The 18,608-nt window shown below is 38.3% G+C and overlaps 1 protein-coding gene across 8 annotated transcripts in view; it reads right to left on the reverse strand.

Annotated features, from left to right (window-relative positions):
* Positions 1-18,608, reverse strand: part of LOC139450440 (glycine receptor subunit alpha-2-like) — a 302,790-nt gene that overhangs the window by 169,319 nt on the left and 114,863 nt on the right. For all 8 annotated transcript variants that reach the window (XR_011652225.1, XR_011652226.1, XM_071232142.1 and 5 more), the window contains one exon: positions 17,319-17,545. Coding sequence is in view for 6 of the 8 variants with exons in the window: in XM_071232142.1 (XP_071088243.1) it covers positions 17,319-17,545 (227 nt within the window). In the remaining 2 variants the exon portion in view is untranslated. The remainder of the gene's footprint in view (positions 1-17,318; positions 17,546-18,608) is intronic.

Below are 18,608 nucleotides of genomic sequence, written 5' to 3' on the forward strand. Positions count from 1 at the left end.
AGGTGGGATCTGAGGATCCGTCCGTGTAAATGTGACACCAGTTTGGCCAATTTTCGTGTATGTATGCTAGTGTGGTGGTTTTAGTTATGTTTGGGTCGGTTTGTGTATATATTTGGCTAGCTAGTGTTGTGTCTATTTTGGGTATTTTAAGTTTAGGGGTGAAGATATTTGATTGTTTGCAGTTTTGTTTGAGATTTTTAATTTGGTGTTCATTGTGGTAGTTTGTTATTCTTTGGGATATTGGGGTAAGTAAGGGGTGTTTACGAGCTAGAGCTTGGTTTTGGGGGGCTGATATTTTGGTTTATTAAGTTTTGGATGAGAGGGTTTGATTGGGACGCGGCCCAGAAATTTAAGCTTAGCTGTTCCCTGCGTAGACTTAGTGGCATTTCTCCTGTTAAGGCCTGAAGTGAAGTGTAGGAGGTGCCATGTTGGGTGCGTGTAATTAGTTTGAAGGCCCGATATTGTATTGAGTCAAGTTTTTTAGATAGAGAGTTGTTTAGGGTGTTGTATATGGCGCAGCCGGAGTCTAGTTTTGATCTAATTAGTGATATGTAGAGAGAGAGGAGGGTATCTTTGGAGGCTCCCCAGTTAGAGCCAGTTAGGCATCTTAGGGTGTTTAGGTCTTTACTGCATTTAGTTTTTAGGTTTTGGACGTGAGCATCCCAGGTGAGATGTTCATCGAAAATAAGTCCGAAGAATTTGGTTTGTTTTTGAAATTTGATTGTTTGGTTGTTTAGCTGGAGGATTGGGGAGGCGGGTTTCATGTTTTTATGTTTGAATACTATTCCTGTTGTTTTTTCTGAGTTAAAGGAGAAGCCCCATTTGTCTGCCCATTGTTGTATTTTATTAAGAGATTTTTGGAGTAAATTTTGGGCCATTTTAATGCTTTTAGTGCGGATCCAGAGGGCTCCGTCATCCGCGAATTTCGATGTGTTTACTTTAGGGGATAGGCCCTCGAATAGATTGTTTATCATTATATTGAAGAGGGTGGGGCTGAGGATACTGCCCTGGGGAGTGCCATTTTCTAGGGGACATTGGTCCGATAGTGTTTGGTCTATACCCACGGTTATTTTACGATTGTTTAGGAAGTCCTGGATGTAGTTTATTATCTGACCTTTGAGTCCTAAGTTTTTGTATTAGCCCGTCGTGCCATACCATGTCGAAAGCTTTAGAGAAGTCTAAGAAGATGCCTGTGGTATATTGTTTATTTAGTTGTCCTGTCTTAATATCTTGCTCTAGTCGGGCGAGGTTATCTAGGGTTGAGCGGCCAGGAGTGAAACCGCTTTGATCTGGGTTTATGATATTTTTTTTGGTTAGGTAATGTTGTAATCTATTTTTAGCCATTGATTGCATTACTTTACATAAGTTTGAAGTTAGGGATATTGGTCTATATGAGTTAGATCGATTAGCTGGTTTATTAGGTTTAGGGATTGGTATGACTAGGGCCTGTTTCCAGGGAGTAGGAACCTGTCCGTTTAGGTAGATGAGATTGTATAGTTTGAGTAGTGCCTGGAGTAGTTTTAGGGGGAGTTTTTTAATTATTTGGTAAGAAGTTAGGTCTAATCCTGGGGCTGTGCCCTTTTTCCTGTTTTGGATTACGTACAGGAGCTCCTCCATTGTGTAGGGTTGGTTTATTTCCAGATTGTTATTGTTTGGTTCCTTTGGTGGTTTGTTTTCTGTTTTAAGTTTTTCTTGGAATTTGTGGCTGAAGTTGGAGTTACTGTTAACTGCCGAAAAGTGGTTGGCAAAGATTATTTGCTTTTTGGGCGGGGTTGGTCGAGTTGTTAATGCTAGGTGTTTTTTTTATGTCGTTTTAAACCTCTAAAGGCGTGGATTTTGCGCCAGACCGTTTTGGCATCTGTACGGTTATTTATACCTTCGCAGAATTTTTTCCAGTCTCTACTTTTGGCTATTTGGACTAGTTTTTGAACCTGGTGGTTTAGTTCGTGGGCTAACTTTAGATGTTTGTAGTCGCGTTTTAGATGTTTTGAAGGGGAATGAGGTTTTGGCTGCGTTTATTATATAGTCTGTTAGGTTTTTACAATAGGTTTCTGGATCATTATTTTCTATTTCGTTTAAGTTAGCTTCGTTGCAGATATCTTGGAATTGGTCCCAGTTAGCTTTATTGTAATGGAATTTTGGTTCTTGGTTTTCTGTTTGGATTGGTACGTTTGTATTTCCTATAGTTATGTTTATGGGGAAGTGGTCACTACCTAACTTATCGTACCTCGTGGGTTGGTTGCTATTTAGGAGTACTAGATCGTTTGTTTCCATCCATTCGGAGATTAATTTGCCATGATTATCTATTTTATCATCTATGCTCCATGTAGGATGGTGAGCGTTAAAGTCTCCTAGGAATATAGTAGATTTATCGCTTATTCGGAGTAGTTTGTTTAGATCCTCAGGTTGGACTTTTTGTTCCGCCCAGTGGTAAATATTTATTATGTTTATGTTTCGGTTTTTTAATGTGATTTTAATGCCGTTGGCTTCTAGGTTTGGCGTGTCTATTTTTATTTCTTCGTAATTTATATCTTCCCTGATAAATATGATTAGTCCTCCTGCGGCTCTTCTTGTTTTTGGTTTTGCTCTGTCAGTTCTAACTGAGTTGTAGTTAGGTAGTGTAAATTTGGATTTTTTTGAGAATTTGGTTTCCTGGATACAAGCAATGTGAGGGCCTTTATTTAGTTTAAATTTAGTTTTTAGTTCATGGCCGTGGGAGGTGAGTCCGTTGGCGTTCCACTGAAAAATATTTAGTCCTTCCATTATTGGGTTCGGGTGATTGGTGATTTAGTTTTTAGTTTTTAGTTTATTCGGTGACTTCTTTAAGACGGAGGTTAAAGAGGAAGAAGGGTAGATTGGTTAAGTTTAGATTGAAAGCTACTTTGTGGAATGATTTCATGCTAACTTTTGGGGAGTTTTGACTATGCATGTATGCTAGGAGTAAGGTGAGGTTATTTAGGTTTTGGGTGTTGTCTTGTTGGGAAGTTTGGTTTGTTTTAGTTGGAGTAGTTTCTATTGTTTCCTCAGTAGTGGAGAAATCTTCGTCATCGGTTAGATTAGGGTTAGCTGTTTGAGTTTCCATGGGGGAGGCATGTGATGTGGAGGGTTGTGTAGGTGTTTGCGGGATGGGTGTAGCTGATGATTTCTTAGTGTTTGTGTTGTTTTGTTGTTGTGCTTGCTTGAGGGGGAGTGTTGTTGCCATGTGGGCTGTAGGGTGCTTGGATGAGGGTCGTGTTGTTTTGTGGTTTGTTTTGCATGCGGGGGTTGATGTTTTGGCTATGTGAGTTGTGGGAGGGTTCGTGGTTGGTTGAGTGGCTGCTTGTGTGTGTGAGGTGGGTGCGGTTTCTTGGTAGGGACCCCAGACAGAGCTGTCAGTTAAGGATGGGGTGTTTGTGGGATGGTGTTTGGGTGTGGTGTAGGGAGGAGTGGTTTAGATACAGGTGTTGCAAATTTTCGTGTTTGGATTTTAGCCGTGTCTATGTTTATGTGTTTGTTGGCCTGCTGGGTGAGTGTGTGTCTGTGTCGGCATTGGTTTGAAAGTGAAGTGTGTTGGGTGGATTTGCAGTGGATGCAGCAGGGTGTGCATGTGCTTGTGCAGTCTGTTTGTGCGCATTTTTTACATTTAGTTTTACGGTATGTGCATTGGGAGGCAGTGTGGTTGTATTTGGGGCACTTTGAACATTGCTTAACCTGCTTTATATAGGGTTTGACTTCTAAGTTGGTGTGGGCTCCGAAGGATATGTGTTTGGGGGCTTCAGGGAATCTAGCGGTCTTTTTTAAGTTGATTATGACAATGGAGGTTGGGACAGTTTTACCGTTTCTTGTTGAGGTTATTCTACGCGTGCTGGTGATTAGGGGTTGAGGGTTTTGGTCTTGGTTTATGTTAGCTTCTAGAAAGTATAATTGTAAGTCCTCAGTTAACCCTAATTACGCCTCGTGTATATTGTTGCCAATGAGGTGTTGGTTTGATTACCGTGACGTGGAATATTTGAGTTATTTTATTTGCTGCGTTGTAAGATTCTCGGTTAGGGAAGATTATCTGGTATCCTTTGTTGGCTTTTTTAATATTGTTGTAATTTATTTTTTCTCTTTTAAACCAAAGTCCTATTTTATCTGCCGAAAGTTCTAGTGAGAGAGTGGTGCCTGAGCCTGTTGAGAAGAAGAAGAGGGCGAAGGTGGTGAGGAAGGCGGCCGGGGAGGGTGTGGGCGATGGAGGTGGAGTGGATGTGTCGAGTTTGCGTTTTTTGGTGTTTTGAGGTGGCGAGTTAGCTGGTTTGGTGGGGGTGGTGTGTGTCGTGTTTTCGCCATACGAAGTTGTTTTTGTTTAGTTGTTTAGCGTTCCCAGTATTTCTATACTATCTCACTGATTACTTGTTAATTGGTCACTGCAAGTGCCTTAATTATTTAAATTTCAGTGAACTGAGTTTATTCACATGTAAACCTTTAAAGGTTGTGATGGATACTTGTATAATCCTCAGCTGAGTTTACTCTCTATCTACTGTGAGCGTTTTGGCATGACTTCTGTGCTTGTATAAACACAGTAATTGCTACAAGCGGCGTAAAACCATGCTCACTTACAGTAATCCTCTGCATTGTGCTGGCAAATTGGGGATAAAGCTGTTCTACTTGTCGCTTCTCTCTTTCAAGAGCGTGTTCCAAATTCCGATACCGCTTCTTTTTTGGCGGTTCACCCCTAGCATAAAATCTTGAGATGCCCCCCTAGTCCCCCTATTGTTTGACCAATTAGTACGGCTGGGCGATTTTACTACTAAGACAAAAGGTGCCCCCGTGACGATTAAACTTAGTAAGAATCCTTGTTTAACGGTGACATCTTCCAACTGGTGACATTTTATTAAACTTGAAAAGTGATGATGAATTTTAATATTCATATTTTTTCATAGTTTTTTCAAATTGTAAATAAAACTTTGATAAAATTGTGCTACACTCTCTGGAAAAAATGTATTGTCTGTGGGTAAGTTTATATGTCACGCCACATCAGCATTTTTTTCAGTTATAATGCGGCGAAATAATTGCCCGCTTTTGGGACTACGTGTAACATGGCTGCTTTTATATTTCTTATACAGGGGTTTGACTGCCTCGGTAGTACATGTATGATCAATTAGAATTCTTTTTGTGTAAACAAATCAGTCAAGTTTGCAACAATTGATGAAAAAGTTGATAAATTTGGACCGCAGTTACCGATTAACAACTTAAGACATAGAGACAGGTCGTCGATATATAACAAACGTTATGTTCCTGTTAAACACGATTGACAGTTAGAACGTTTGAGTAAATGACCCTATATTGTAGGGTCGATCGCTTTCGACATGTTTAAACTCGCTTTAGGGCACATGACAAGTCAAAGCTGGCCGCCCTGATTACGTTCTTATGTTTGACAGCAACTATGCCCGTGGATTTCAGAAAAAGATAGGATTTTTACCTTGATGTTATTACAATAAGCGAAAAGTCTTCAAAGTCCACAGTTTGTTTAATGGTACAAAAATAAGAGTGTTAAAAATCAACGTTTTCTTTTATTGAACACAATATTTGAACTGTATTGTTGTAAATAATCTGGCCTGCTGCCTATGTAACTTAAACATATTTATGTATGATCTTCATATGCCACGTCTTATGACCTCTATTATCCCTACTGACGCTTTCATAATGTTCAATTTCAGTCTGGTACTCCAAGCGTGAATAAGCATTATACATGTGTTGAAAAACCACACTGACGCATATACATTTTTGTAGATATGAAACATTCTAGCTAGTTAATTGTGGATACCCTGGGCACATATACATAAAAGAAACCCGTGACCGATGAATTGATACCTTGATATGCAACAAGAAAGAATCTTGTTCATATCCAGGCCGTCCTGATCATCGTTTACTCCTACTTCATACATGGTTAGAGGCAAGATCAAAGGCGCCGCCCAGCATTTATTAGACAACAGACAGGGTTGTCTGTTTCGCTTTGAACCACCACCCCCACCCTGTCGGTAGGGGTTATCTAGTCGGTGAGCACATAACTGTGTCCAGTCTACCGCGGGGTTTGATGTGGTGTCATTGTCGAATGGTTTTGTGGTAGTTGTGCAAATATGCGTTGCATATCGTATATTTTGTTACTAATTATCCTCTTATTTGCTAAAAGAAAACGGATATTACCAACAGTAAGTTAGCCACCTGGCATATCAACTGCCTGCTACATTCCTTATGTAGGCTAAACGGTCCTGTTTGTGTGTGCTAGAAGTAAGACTAATAAAGTCAATTTTAAGACAGTACAGACTATGGAGCTGAAAGGTAATATGTCCAGAACGAATCTGCTGTGTATAAGAGGATGTCTATGACATGAAATGTTATACCGTTAGTTCGCGAGGTAGATAGTAGATAGAGAGTTGGGACACTGGCTGTGTAACACCAAGACATGCGGTTTCAAATCAGTCACTGACATTATAGATGATGTTAATTAGACACGCAATTTTGCTTTCATATAAAGCATTATGAGAACTGGGGATCCAATATGCAAGTATAACACGCATTCACACAAGGAAGAAATTTACAGCTGATATTGTATATTTTTCAATCAATCTGAACATATGTGTATCAAAATAGCAAATAAACAAGTCAATGGAAAATGCTTTGTTGCACGATAATGCTTTTTTGCTTTCCCTTTGACATTATATATCATAACAGGGTAAGAGAAGGTTTGGAATTCCTCTTGAAAGTACTAAAAAAACAACTGGTGTTTACTGAACAGAGTGTTTTTATGATAAAAATATTGACTTTTAATTTCTTCTCTCATTTTCCAATGTAGTTCACTTCAAATATCTTCTCTTTTTCTAAACTGTTAAGAACAAATGTTAACATGATCACAAGGTAATGAGCCTGTTGAATGTTACCCTGTGAGATCTGTCAAATCCATCACAGATTTGAGTTATCTACAGGTTCAGCTATTTCCAATTTCCTCCACTAGTTATCGAAACGTTCAGGAAAATATTTCCTTTCTCCCTCAATCCCATCTTTCATGCATGTAAAACATATACTTAGTGAGAGCTTTATATAATCGATACAATAAACTAATGTTCATTCATTATGCTATTGATGGGTGTAGGGAACAGTCCATTTGAGTTTTATGATTTAACACACACACAGTTATGTACAGTTTGATATATTATAATAATATGAATATAAAAAAGCATCACCACTTCCAAAGTTCACTACAATGTCACCAGTGGGAACTTGTCGCGGATAAACACGGATTCTAACCAAGTCTGATCTTTGTTTACCGTGGAATGCATGAACTGGTTGAGTGACTTCTTTCCGTCAGAATGACAGACAGAGAAAGAAAAGGATAAAATTCCTGAAGATATGAAGAAAAAAAGAAGAAAATATGTTATTAAGGTGTCGCATGATATACATACATAAGGTCAGACAATTAAACACAATTATTGTATATCACCCGGCCGATATGGCCTATGGGACACCAAATATCTCATAAGTACAGATAAAAGCACATAGTGTGCTAAAAAACACAGATGTTAAAAAAAAAGAAAAAGAAGAAAAACGTACATTTAAAATAAACGATGTAAAACGTGTAAGAGGCACGGGTGCGCGGCATGTATCCCGCATTAAGTAAATGGTTGGATAGATATAGGTAAAAACAATAGATGGATACAACTACATGTGCAGCAGTGATAGCAATGCGAGTCAGACGACGTGCGCCCGGGTCTATGGCATATTACTAGTTATTGTAAAATACTTTCTACGCTGAAACATCCGGTTCACTAAAGCGGCAAGGCTTGCTGATAATTCATCGCATTGCATTAAAAAGGTGAGCTGGTCAGTAGGAGTCATAGCCACTAACAATGAATTGATTAAAGACGCTTGATGGAATAAGTTATATCTTAGGTCCGAATAAAGGTCACAAGTAACTAAAAAGTGCGTTTCGTCCTCAACTCTATCTAAGTTACAAAACTTACAGGTACGTTCTGGCAGAGGTGTTAAAGGGCGAGAAAATCGTCCAACTTCAACTTCTAACGGAAGATACCCTGTATAGATGGTATTAAGTATTCACTACCAATTTCCTCTAATAATAAAATGTTCCATTTGACATCACTAAGTACCAATACTCAGCAGGATCATTTGGGCAATTGTAAAAATCACCTCCAATGTGAAACCCCCAGTGATTGTTAAGATAACAAATCCTATCTGTAGTCAGACAACATTACAGTCTATATTCATTTCAAATATCCTCAGGTAAATAGTGGGTAATGCCAGAATAACACCCTCTAAAAAGATACCTCTAGTCCCCCACCAGACCTCCTCTTATTAACTTTTACCATAAACAAACAAAAAGTGGGGTATGGGGAAATATCCAGTATTGAATATCAAGAGAACTATTTTTTTCATAACGAAATACTAAATACCCTTATGGACCTTCTATTATAAGAAATACATCTTCTTGTAGACCTTTTAATTTCAACGGTTATCTGCTACTTACGTTTAAATGTATCTAATTTTACAGTTAAAAAAGGTGTTGAAATATGTTAATGTGTCAAATGTATTCAATATATCTTCACACGCAACGCTTGTTGAAATATGTTAATGTGTCAAATGTATTCAATATATCTTCACACGCAACGCTTGTTGCATTAACATTCATTTATTATCATCATCCAGTTTTAGGTTTACGTCAACTTCACAGTCCTGTATTTCGTCGACGGGGTAGGTGGGGTCATAAATAATATGCTTATTTGATAGATATAAACCACCATACTTAATTGTAGGGGGGGGGGTGTATTACATTATTGAGTATAGTAAAGATGTATAGGTATATATGTTGACTATAAATTATAAATGATGTATATATGTAAATACGGATATATCAATAATGCTAGAACATATGGATTTTGTTACAGAGGGAGAAAGTTTTAAATATAAATAAAATTAAGCCCTAATATATTAGTAATGTATAGTTTTGTTAGATGTGAAGCCTAGCAGGATATAGTAATATAAATAGTTAGGTTGTTTTTCAGTATGAGGGGCTTGCTATATAAAGGAAAACTGAAGTGAAACCGAGCTTCAACATTCATATATTTTTATGTTAACATGTTTTATAGCGCTTGTACAAGAAATATATTCTCCAGCAAAAGTAATTAAGCATTAAGAAACCTGACAGACACTTTTAACGTTCAATCCGTAATCTGTAGGTTTGTTCATAGGGACAGGACGTCGATCTTTCTGAAGCATTGTTTTCACACAACAGCCTATAATCCCTAAGCTTTCTCTGCTCCATTCGCCTTATTCAAACCAAAAAAAATCCGCGACTAGTTTCAGCTCTAGTGACCAACTGCGAGAGTAGGCTTCTTTACCTCTGCCTTCTGGCTTCAAACGACCGAAGCATTTATTTTGTAATCTAGGCTTACATACATTTACACACACGCTACGCACACACATAAATACACATACATAATTTACATACATTTAATCATACATACAGCCATACATACCATGCATACACGCAGCCATGTAATCATACGTACATACTGAATAGGAAGCGAATGTATTGATCTGTTGTCTTAATCACTGACCCATGAAGAGTGTCAGTCGGTATGTATCAAATCTTTGGCGTTTGAGGTTTCTAATACGCTCTACAACAATTTAGTCGTACCGATCCTAACGTATGGATCTGGAGTGTGGGGAACAAGGGAGTTTAGATGCATAAAAAATGTTCACCACCGTGCCTGCAGATTTTTCCTTGGAGTTGGCGTGTAAACCCCTAACCTAGCTGTGAGAGGCGAACTGGGATGGTACTCATGCCTCACCCTAAAACAGATTGAAGTAATCAGACTTTGGAAAAGGATCAACCGTCTTGACCCAAATAGAACGCCCAGAGTTGTCCTAGCTTGGTCTATTCGATACAGGAAAGGATGGGCATACACAGTGATTACTCTGCTTCAAAGACTGAACTTGAATATTCAGGATATACACAACATGAACGAATTTGAATTCAACTGTGTCAAATCAAAGCTGTTAGAATTTGACAAAGAAAAGTGGCTTACAAGTCTCCATGATGACAGTGGACAGAGTAATGGAAACAAATTACGGATTTTAATGTATATTTTGGTCTTGGCCATGCATAACTTGTATGAATTCACAATTTTGGATGGAATAAATTGCCTAGAGTCTTACGCCAGAAGGCGGTGGCTCATGGGCCAATCTGGTGATGTTGACCTTTGTATTCTGTATGTCTCCAGTTTCTTGTCATGGACTGAACCTGCCTGGCACTACATCTGGTAGATAAATGTAGCTATTCAAGTCATATTTGCTGGAGTATAACATCCCTGTATCCCTGGTGTTTGCATGCTGGAAATCCGATGCGCTACAACACTGTCCTTATTGACACTCGATGGTGGGTGGGGAGCAGGTATGCTGAAACACTTTTGACGTCTTGAAGATGATGATTCTGGGAACATTCCCAACAAATACGATTCATGAGCCCGATTCCTGGTGATCGAGGCTGCTGACAAACTACCTTTAAAATTGAATCCGTTTGCTATTTCAAAAGCCATTAACGGACATTGTGGAGAAGTGAAAAATGTCACTCGTCTAAGGTAGTGGTTCTATACTTGTGGAGTGTCTGAAGAAACAGCAATCTTTAAATCTCTTGTCAATCAGTCACTTTGCTAATATTGAGGTTGCTGTTTCAGGACACAAGACTCTAATCTCAAGTCGAGGCATTGTTCGGGACAGAGCTCGATGCCTTTCTGACATGTCCGAACAAGAAATTATTTCAGAATTGAAGGATCAAGCCGTAACAAAAACTCTTCAGCAGGCTGATATTCAGAATCTCTATGATCAGCTACCAAAGTCCTGTATCATCATGGGTGATTTAAATGGACATAACCCTCTATGGGGAAGTCCAAATACAAACAGTAAAGGAAAAGTGCTTGAAGACTTTATTTCGGACAACAATCTCTGCATATTTAATGACGAATTCAAACACTTATTTACATCCTGCTACATGTACATATTCAGCACTGGATCTGTCAATCTCAGATTCAAACCTTTACAACGAATTCGAATGGTCAGTTCATGATGACCTCTGTGGAAGTGACCATTTCCCTACCATCCTTAAAACTGTTAACACTACTGACCGTCCACCAACAACACGGTGGAATTTTACAAAGGCGGATTGGTCATTATATGAATTATTAGCCACTGAAAAATGAACACCTGACATTTTTCAACATGTTCAAGATCCGATACAGTTGTTTTCGGACATGCTGAATGAAATTGCTGATGAAGCAATTCCAAAGTCCTCTGCAATTCCACATATTCGTATACCATGGTTTAACAACAAATGCAAACAGGCACAATATATAGGAAGAAAGCGGAAAAGTATTTCCGCCGCCATCCTACAGTCCATATTCTAGATAAGGTCAAAATACAAATGCCAAGGCACGACGTGCTTTTAAACAAAATAAGCGTCAGTCTTGGAGGAACTATGTCTCCAAAATAAATTCCCGCACGCCCATATCCAAGGTGTGGAATATGGTGCAAAAAATAAAAGGCAAAGGTTCAAAATCATCTGTTCACCATCTTAAGGAAGGTGACACGTTATTCACGGAAAAAACTGATATTGCAAGAAAAACATTCGAGAAATGTTAGCAAAACATTCTTCAACATCTAATGATGTCCCGGAGTTTAAAAAAAATAAGAAACAACAGGAAAAGATAGAAGTAAATTTCCCTTCTGATAATGGTGACGACTATAATGAAATCTTCTCATTACATGAAATACATACCGCCCTTGGGCAAGCTCATGACACAGCAACGCGAGCTGATAACACACACTACCAGCTTTTAAAAACATTTACCTGAATCATGTCTGGAGACACTTTTAGATATATTTGATCAAATATGGACATCAGGGAATTTTCCTCCTTCATGGCATAATGCCATTGTAGTCCCAATACCAAAGCCTGGCCGGGATCATACAGATCCCTCTCACTATCGACCTATATCCTTAACAAGTTGCGTATGTAAAACCATGGAACGAATGGTTAATAATAGATTAATTTGGTATCTGGAAACCAATAATCTAATTACAAATATCCAATGTGGTTTCCGAAAAAATAGAAGTACTATCGACCATTTAGTACGATTAGAATCCTTTGTGAAAAATGCTATTGTAAATAAGCAACACGTAGTATAAATTTTCTTTGATCTTAAGAAAGCATACGATACTACTTGGAAGCATGGCATTTACATGATTTATTTTGAGAGGTCGTTTACCTCATTTTATATCACAATTTTTAACAGACAGACAATTTCAAGTCCGAGTGGGTACCACCCTGTCTGAACATTATTATCAGGATCAGTGTGACCCAGAAGGCAGTATTTTGTCTGTTACCTTGTTTAGTATCAAAATAAATAGTCTGTCCCAAGGTTTTAAGTGATTCAGTGGATGGATCACTGTTCGTGGATGATTTTAATATATCTTGTTGTGGTAAAGATATGCATACCATAGAGAGGCAGTTACTACGGAAGCCTTTTAGGCCCATTTGGTTTTTTTTGTTTTTTTCGATACTATCTTACTATCTTGAAATTTCAAGATACTAAGTTGAAATTTCAAGATACTAAGTTGAAATTTCAAGTTAATAAGTTTTTAACACCCTAAGATGTAAAAATAAGTTTGAAGTGAATAATCTTGAAATTTCAACTTAGTATCTTGAAATTTCAAGATAGTATCGAAATTTTTTAAAAAAACAAATGGCCCTAAAAGGCTTCCGTAAGTTACAGATCTGTCTCAATAAAATTCACAAGTGGTCTCTCGAAAACGGGTTTAAATTTTCTAAATCTAAAACTAACTGTATACACTTCTGCAGAAAATACAAGCCGCATAAAGACCCTGAATTATTTTTGAATGTCACCTCTATCAAAGTTGTAAAGGAGGCCAAATTCTTGGGACTCATCTTTGATAGCCATTTAACTTTCTTACCACACATTAAATCACTTAAAGCTAAATGCCTGAAGGCGCTCGATTTGTTAAAAGTTGTATCCAATTCAAAGTTGGGAGGGGATCAGACAACCCTCTTACACTTATACAGGTCACTGATCCGTTCAAAGCCCTCTCTTAAACAACGCCGTCTGAAACTATCTTTACAATACATCACTAAATTATATTCTTATCAGTCAAATCCAGCTTTTAATTGCGTATTTAATCCTCTTTATGGAGATATTTACAATAAGAAAATATCTCTTGTTCCACCACTTGGAATAAGAATAAAATCAGTCGTTTCTGCTGCGAAGATTAACTTTCAAGATATAGCTCCCACACAACTTTTTTATCGCCTCCTTGGCAAATGGTAAGGCCAAATGTAGACCTCACATTAACTAGACTTAAGACATCTGATACACATCCACTAATTTATAAACAAGAATACAATCAATTACGAAACACTTATGACACTTATAAATCTATATTTACAGATGGATCCAAGGATAGTGGCGCAGTTGCTAGTGCCACTGTCATTGGATTCAGAACAGCATCTTCACGATTACCCGATAATAATTCCATATTCACGGCAGAAGCACACGCAATTTTAACAGCACTAAAATATATCAAGAACAAATCCAAATATAAAGAATTCATTATTTTTTCAGATTCACTTTCGTGCCATCAGGCTATTAAAAATATGTCTTGTAAACATCCATTTTTAATTGAAATTCTTGAGTTATTTAATGATCTTGCTACTGGCCAATACCACATTGTTTTTTGTTGGTTACCCAGCCATGTTGGGATCGTTGGTAACACAATGGCTGCTGCTGCTGCTAAGGCAGCACTCAACAAATCTGTCACACCACTTCTCATACCCTATTATGATTATAGACCTGTTATTAGATGTTACATCAGAGATCTAATGCAGAAGAAGTGGGACACCCAAGTGGGTATAAATACATTACATGCAATAAAAGCAAATATCGGTTATACCTACAGATTTGAAGATTTGGCCATTCTCGATATACTCATGAATATTTGTTGAAAGGTGAAGATCCTCCATTCTGCATCCCTTGTGATGAAAGAATCACGGTCAAGCATGTCCTGCTTGACTGCATTGAGTTTTCCATCACAAGGGATAAATATTTCAAAGTTTTATCGCTCAAGGATCTTTTTCATCAGGTAAGTTCTCATTTAATTCTTGCTTTTTTAAAAGAAATTGACTTAATTCACAAATTTTGATTGTTATGTTTTGTAAAATAAATTTATTTTGAAATTGGTTGAATAAATCAATAACTGAGATTGTTAGTGGCTATATCCTCGAAGGGGGTTAAAGTAGTGTAAAATTATTGTCCCCCTGAGAGGGTATATAAGACCCTTCTTTCAAAGTATATTTATTTCTTCCACGTTTTTAATAGTAGTATATGTGTCATTTTAATGTTTGGCTAAATTTGTCAGCCATCGCCAACAACTGAAGGGATTATGTAAATCCGACTGGGGTCCATGCAGGTAGCAAAAGTACTGTAAGTCCCCATGGTTCCCAGGGCGGTGATCAACCTTCAGTTGGTGGCGATCTATAGCCCGTTTTAAAAATGTGTTGTTAAATGATTAGTTAGCTATCTATTTTTACTTGTTCTCAAACTAGTTTCACGAAAATCTGTGATATTCTAGTTAGTGTACTGCTCTTCGTCGGCAGAATTTTATACAGTTTAATATATATTGTTAATGTCAAATTTTGTTTCGTCACGATATGGCTGAAATATTGCCGATGTGACGTTAAACTTTAACTCACTCACTCATTCTTTGAACACTCTACATGGAGAGAACCGGAACGAAGTTAAGTGACATTTGAAACCTCTCCGCAGATACCAGCGATATCCTTGGAGATTGCAAAAGGATTAAGCTTCATTGATTCTTTGTCACATGCTTCAATTACTAAAAAAATGGCCAATAGTTAGATCGAATCGATGTATTCTCGTCAGACGAGGTATTGTCAGAATTTATGTGTCTTCTATTTGAACCAGGGTGTTGGGAAGCCATGTCGAAAGGAAAGTAATTCTGCACCCCTTTCTCCCCACCCGCCATGGGGTGTCATGAAGGACAGTCTTATGCTGCAGCGGATCTCCAAGTTGCAAAGACCGAGGGTATAGTTGTGGTATTCTCCAACAAGTTTGACAGGAAAAGCTACAGCATTCTACCAAATCATAAGTTAAGCTGGTTCGGCCCATGACAATCAATTGGAGAAGTACAGAATTCGGAGGTCAGCATCACCGGATTGGCCAGTGAGCCACTGCTTTCTGGGTATAGGGCATTGGGCTCTGAGCAAGTTTGATACTTATAGGACAAACATTTAGAATATATTTATTATAGATAAAGAAAATTTGTGCGAAATAGTTTATGCACAGGGTATGGCATGACCAGCCGATTGATAGAATCTGGACCATTCTCCCGCCCGTCTAGGTAAAGCTAGGGTCGAAGTGGTGTGTTGGACTAAGGAGCACTATTGCCAGCTCCGTCGCCCTCAACCACCAGACTCCCTTCCCCTGCCGACTGAGGGTCGCAGCCCATGGCATATAGGCTGCCCATTTCGGTCGCCTTTTTACGACCAGCAATGGGGTGTTCAGGACACATTTATTTCTTCCCCGGATGCCCATGCCGCTTTTAGCAATATTTCAGTAATATTTCTGCGGGGCACACCAGGAATGGGCTTCACACAATGTACCCATGTGGGGAATCGATCGCGGGCAAACACTTTAACCACAAGGCTACCCAACCGCCCCACACTTTACTGTGAAGATTGAACTCAACAATGTTATTTCTTTACATATCAGTTCTGAATAAATTTGGGAGCTTCTTAAATATTTTTTTTCTAGTAAATGTCACGGCAAAAAATATGTCAGGCGGCTATGTCTATACTGTAGCTGTGATTCGAAGCCTCTCTTCCCTGAGAAAGGTACCTAACCGCCAGCACAAAAGCGACCTGACCCAAAGACATCCAGTACTAACACTCCAACATATATCATCCTGTACATACTTACTTACTTACTTTGGAGATTTAACGTGCGCTTTCCGACTGATGCGTATTTCGCACACGGGCCCGGCAAGGCCATTTAATGTGTTTCCGAAAGGGGCGAAAAGGGTGTGTGCAACCCAAGAGGGGGCTTTAGGGGTTGCTTATATAGAATTTTGGAATTTTGAGATTTGGAATAGATGCCGATGGGGTTGGGGAGGAGAACTAAGGGAGCTGGGTATGGTGGATGTTTGTTTGTTTATGTAATTTTGATTTGGTAGATTATAGTATTTTTAGATGCGTTTTATTCGTTCCGTTTTGATTAAGAATACGCCTAAGGCCTTGAAGTTTTTTTCTAGTTTATTTTGTGGGTTTAGTATTGCTTCTAGAGTGAGAGCCTTGTTTAGATTCAGGGTGGTTTGTAATGCGGTTCCATGTGTTAGGTAGTGTGTGCAGTGGATGAGTGCGTGTTCTGGGGTTTCTAGTTGTTTGCAGTGTGGGCAGTTACCTGTAGTATGTTTTTTAAATGTTTTTAGATGGTTATTTAGGTTGGTGTGTCCTGTTTGGAGTTTAGTGATTACTCTGTCGATTTTTTTGGATGGATGGAGAATTTTTGGTTTGGTTAGTGGTTTGCTGAGTACATTTTTGATTTGGCTATTTTAGTTTAGATAAAGGTTATGCCATTCTTTTGTTTACGCTTTTAATTTCTGATTTTGAGATTGGTAAGTTGAAGCTTATTTCTGGGATTTTGAGGGATAGTTTAGCTGCTATATCGGCGTTTTCATTACCGTATATTCCTACGTGGGCGGGTATCCACAAGAAGGTTATTTGTTTGCCTGCCTTAGTTAGGTCGTTGGAGCTTTTAAGTATTTGATTTATTAATTTAGGTCGTTTTTTGGTATTTTTGTTTTGGAGGGCTTGCAGTCCACTTAGGGAGTCGGTAAGTATTAGGATTTTCAATACAAGTCCTACCTCACCTATTGTCCTAAATGCAAAGTTTTACATAGCCTTGTAAAAATGGATTTAGCACGATTCGAATCGATATCTTGGCTATTTTTTAACAGGTTCAGCCATGCTTGTTTGCTGTCAAAATACACTGTGACTGCAGTGGGATCTACACAAAATTAATCACAGCTGATTGGCTGGTGTGTAGTCATGCCTGTTACGCATCACAACAACACGCACACACACACACACGCGCGCGGACACACACACACACACACACAGAAACACACATACCTTTTATCATTGCATACTTCATTATCATTACTTCATAACTGAGTATTTTTTTAAATATTTAACACACCTCATACTGTATCTCACACGGCCATCGGGATAGAGATGCATGTACTTGTTAGGCACCGTCACCTCATGGAAAGAAGCATCTTTTTCGTTCCGAAAGTAGACATCTGGCACCCAGACGTCCGCCATTAGTTTAGTGTCGATCTCAAGCCATTTGGAGTTGGAGTAGTTCAGGAAGATAAGTCTCTCGTCTATCCATGACATTGTCAGGTAAATTTCCACTGAATAATCCTGAGAAATAAAAAGTAAATATTACAAAAGGAACAGTGAGGTTTTGCATCTTTTGTGATAATGTTTCAGTGATGTTAATAATTGATTCACTTAGTAGTGTAGACGATGAACGTACTGCGTCACCTCTTCCTGGACAAGGTCAATGCTTCTATGTAGGTCTTAAGTTTTATCAATTATTTGATGTCAGTCACTGGATTGTCATGTTTGACATCAATATCCTTTAAATACAAAACGTTTGTGCGTAATATGAAGATGCGGCCAACCCTTAAAAAGAGGCTTATTTTAGGAGTAACCCCTCCCCACAGTAGAACAAAGAACAACCACATTTTTCTTCACAAGATGTCATTTATGCATTAGAAAACGATGGTTGTGGTGATTTCGTTTGGTGGCAGACATGTTTTTTGGTGGTAAAATGCACATTTATGTGTCAAAATTTAGTAAATCAAATAAATGGCTCTAAACAAGTCAGGTTGCATACTGCAATGCTCATTTTATAAGCAAAATCAGTGTGCTGAATCCTTTAGGAATTTACAACAAACTCCACAATTAATGTAGGTATAAAATAATGTATGAAAATTTAGTAAATGTGAAGTAAGATATGAAATAAAGTAAGATATATTTATTCTCTGCCACCACTGCCACTGTCATTCAAGCCTTCAGGTTCATATGACATATGATCTGTGACTGCAGATGAAATGAGTGATATATCAGCAGCCATATAGTCGTCTGAAACATGGCTCTCAACATGTTTTGCTTGAAAGCATCTACTATAGGTGGAACATTGTAGCTGCCTTGTCAGTGTTGGAGGCTTGGACATAACCTAGGTCATCCAGGGTGTTCAAAACGACGAATGCTCCAGTAGAGTTTAGGGACATTTCTAGGGGGCTCAATCCAAACGGACAACTTTTTCAACATTTCAACATGTGTCAGCAATGTCGAGAAAGCTGTCTTCTTTGAATTTATAACCAGACATCATCATAAGAATATCACGTTTCATAATGTTCATCTAGATCACAATTACCAGCGTGCAACTGCCTTTCACGATTCACTTACAAAATATACA

The sequence above is a fragment of the Haliotis cracherodii genome, unplaced genomic scaffold (genome assembly GCF_022045235.1).
Source record: "Haliotis cracherodii isolate W230 unplaced genomic scaffold, xgHalCrac1.p SCAF_8, whole genome shotgun sequence".
Taxonomy (NCBI): domain Eukaryota; kingdom Metazoa; phylum Mollusca; class Gastropoda; order Lepetellida; family Haliotidae; genus Haliotis; species Haliotis cracherodii.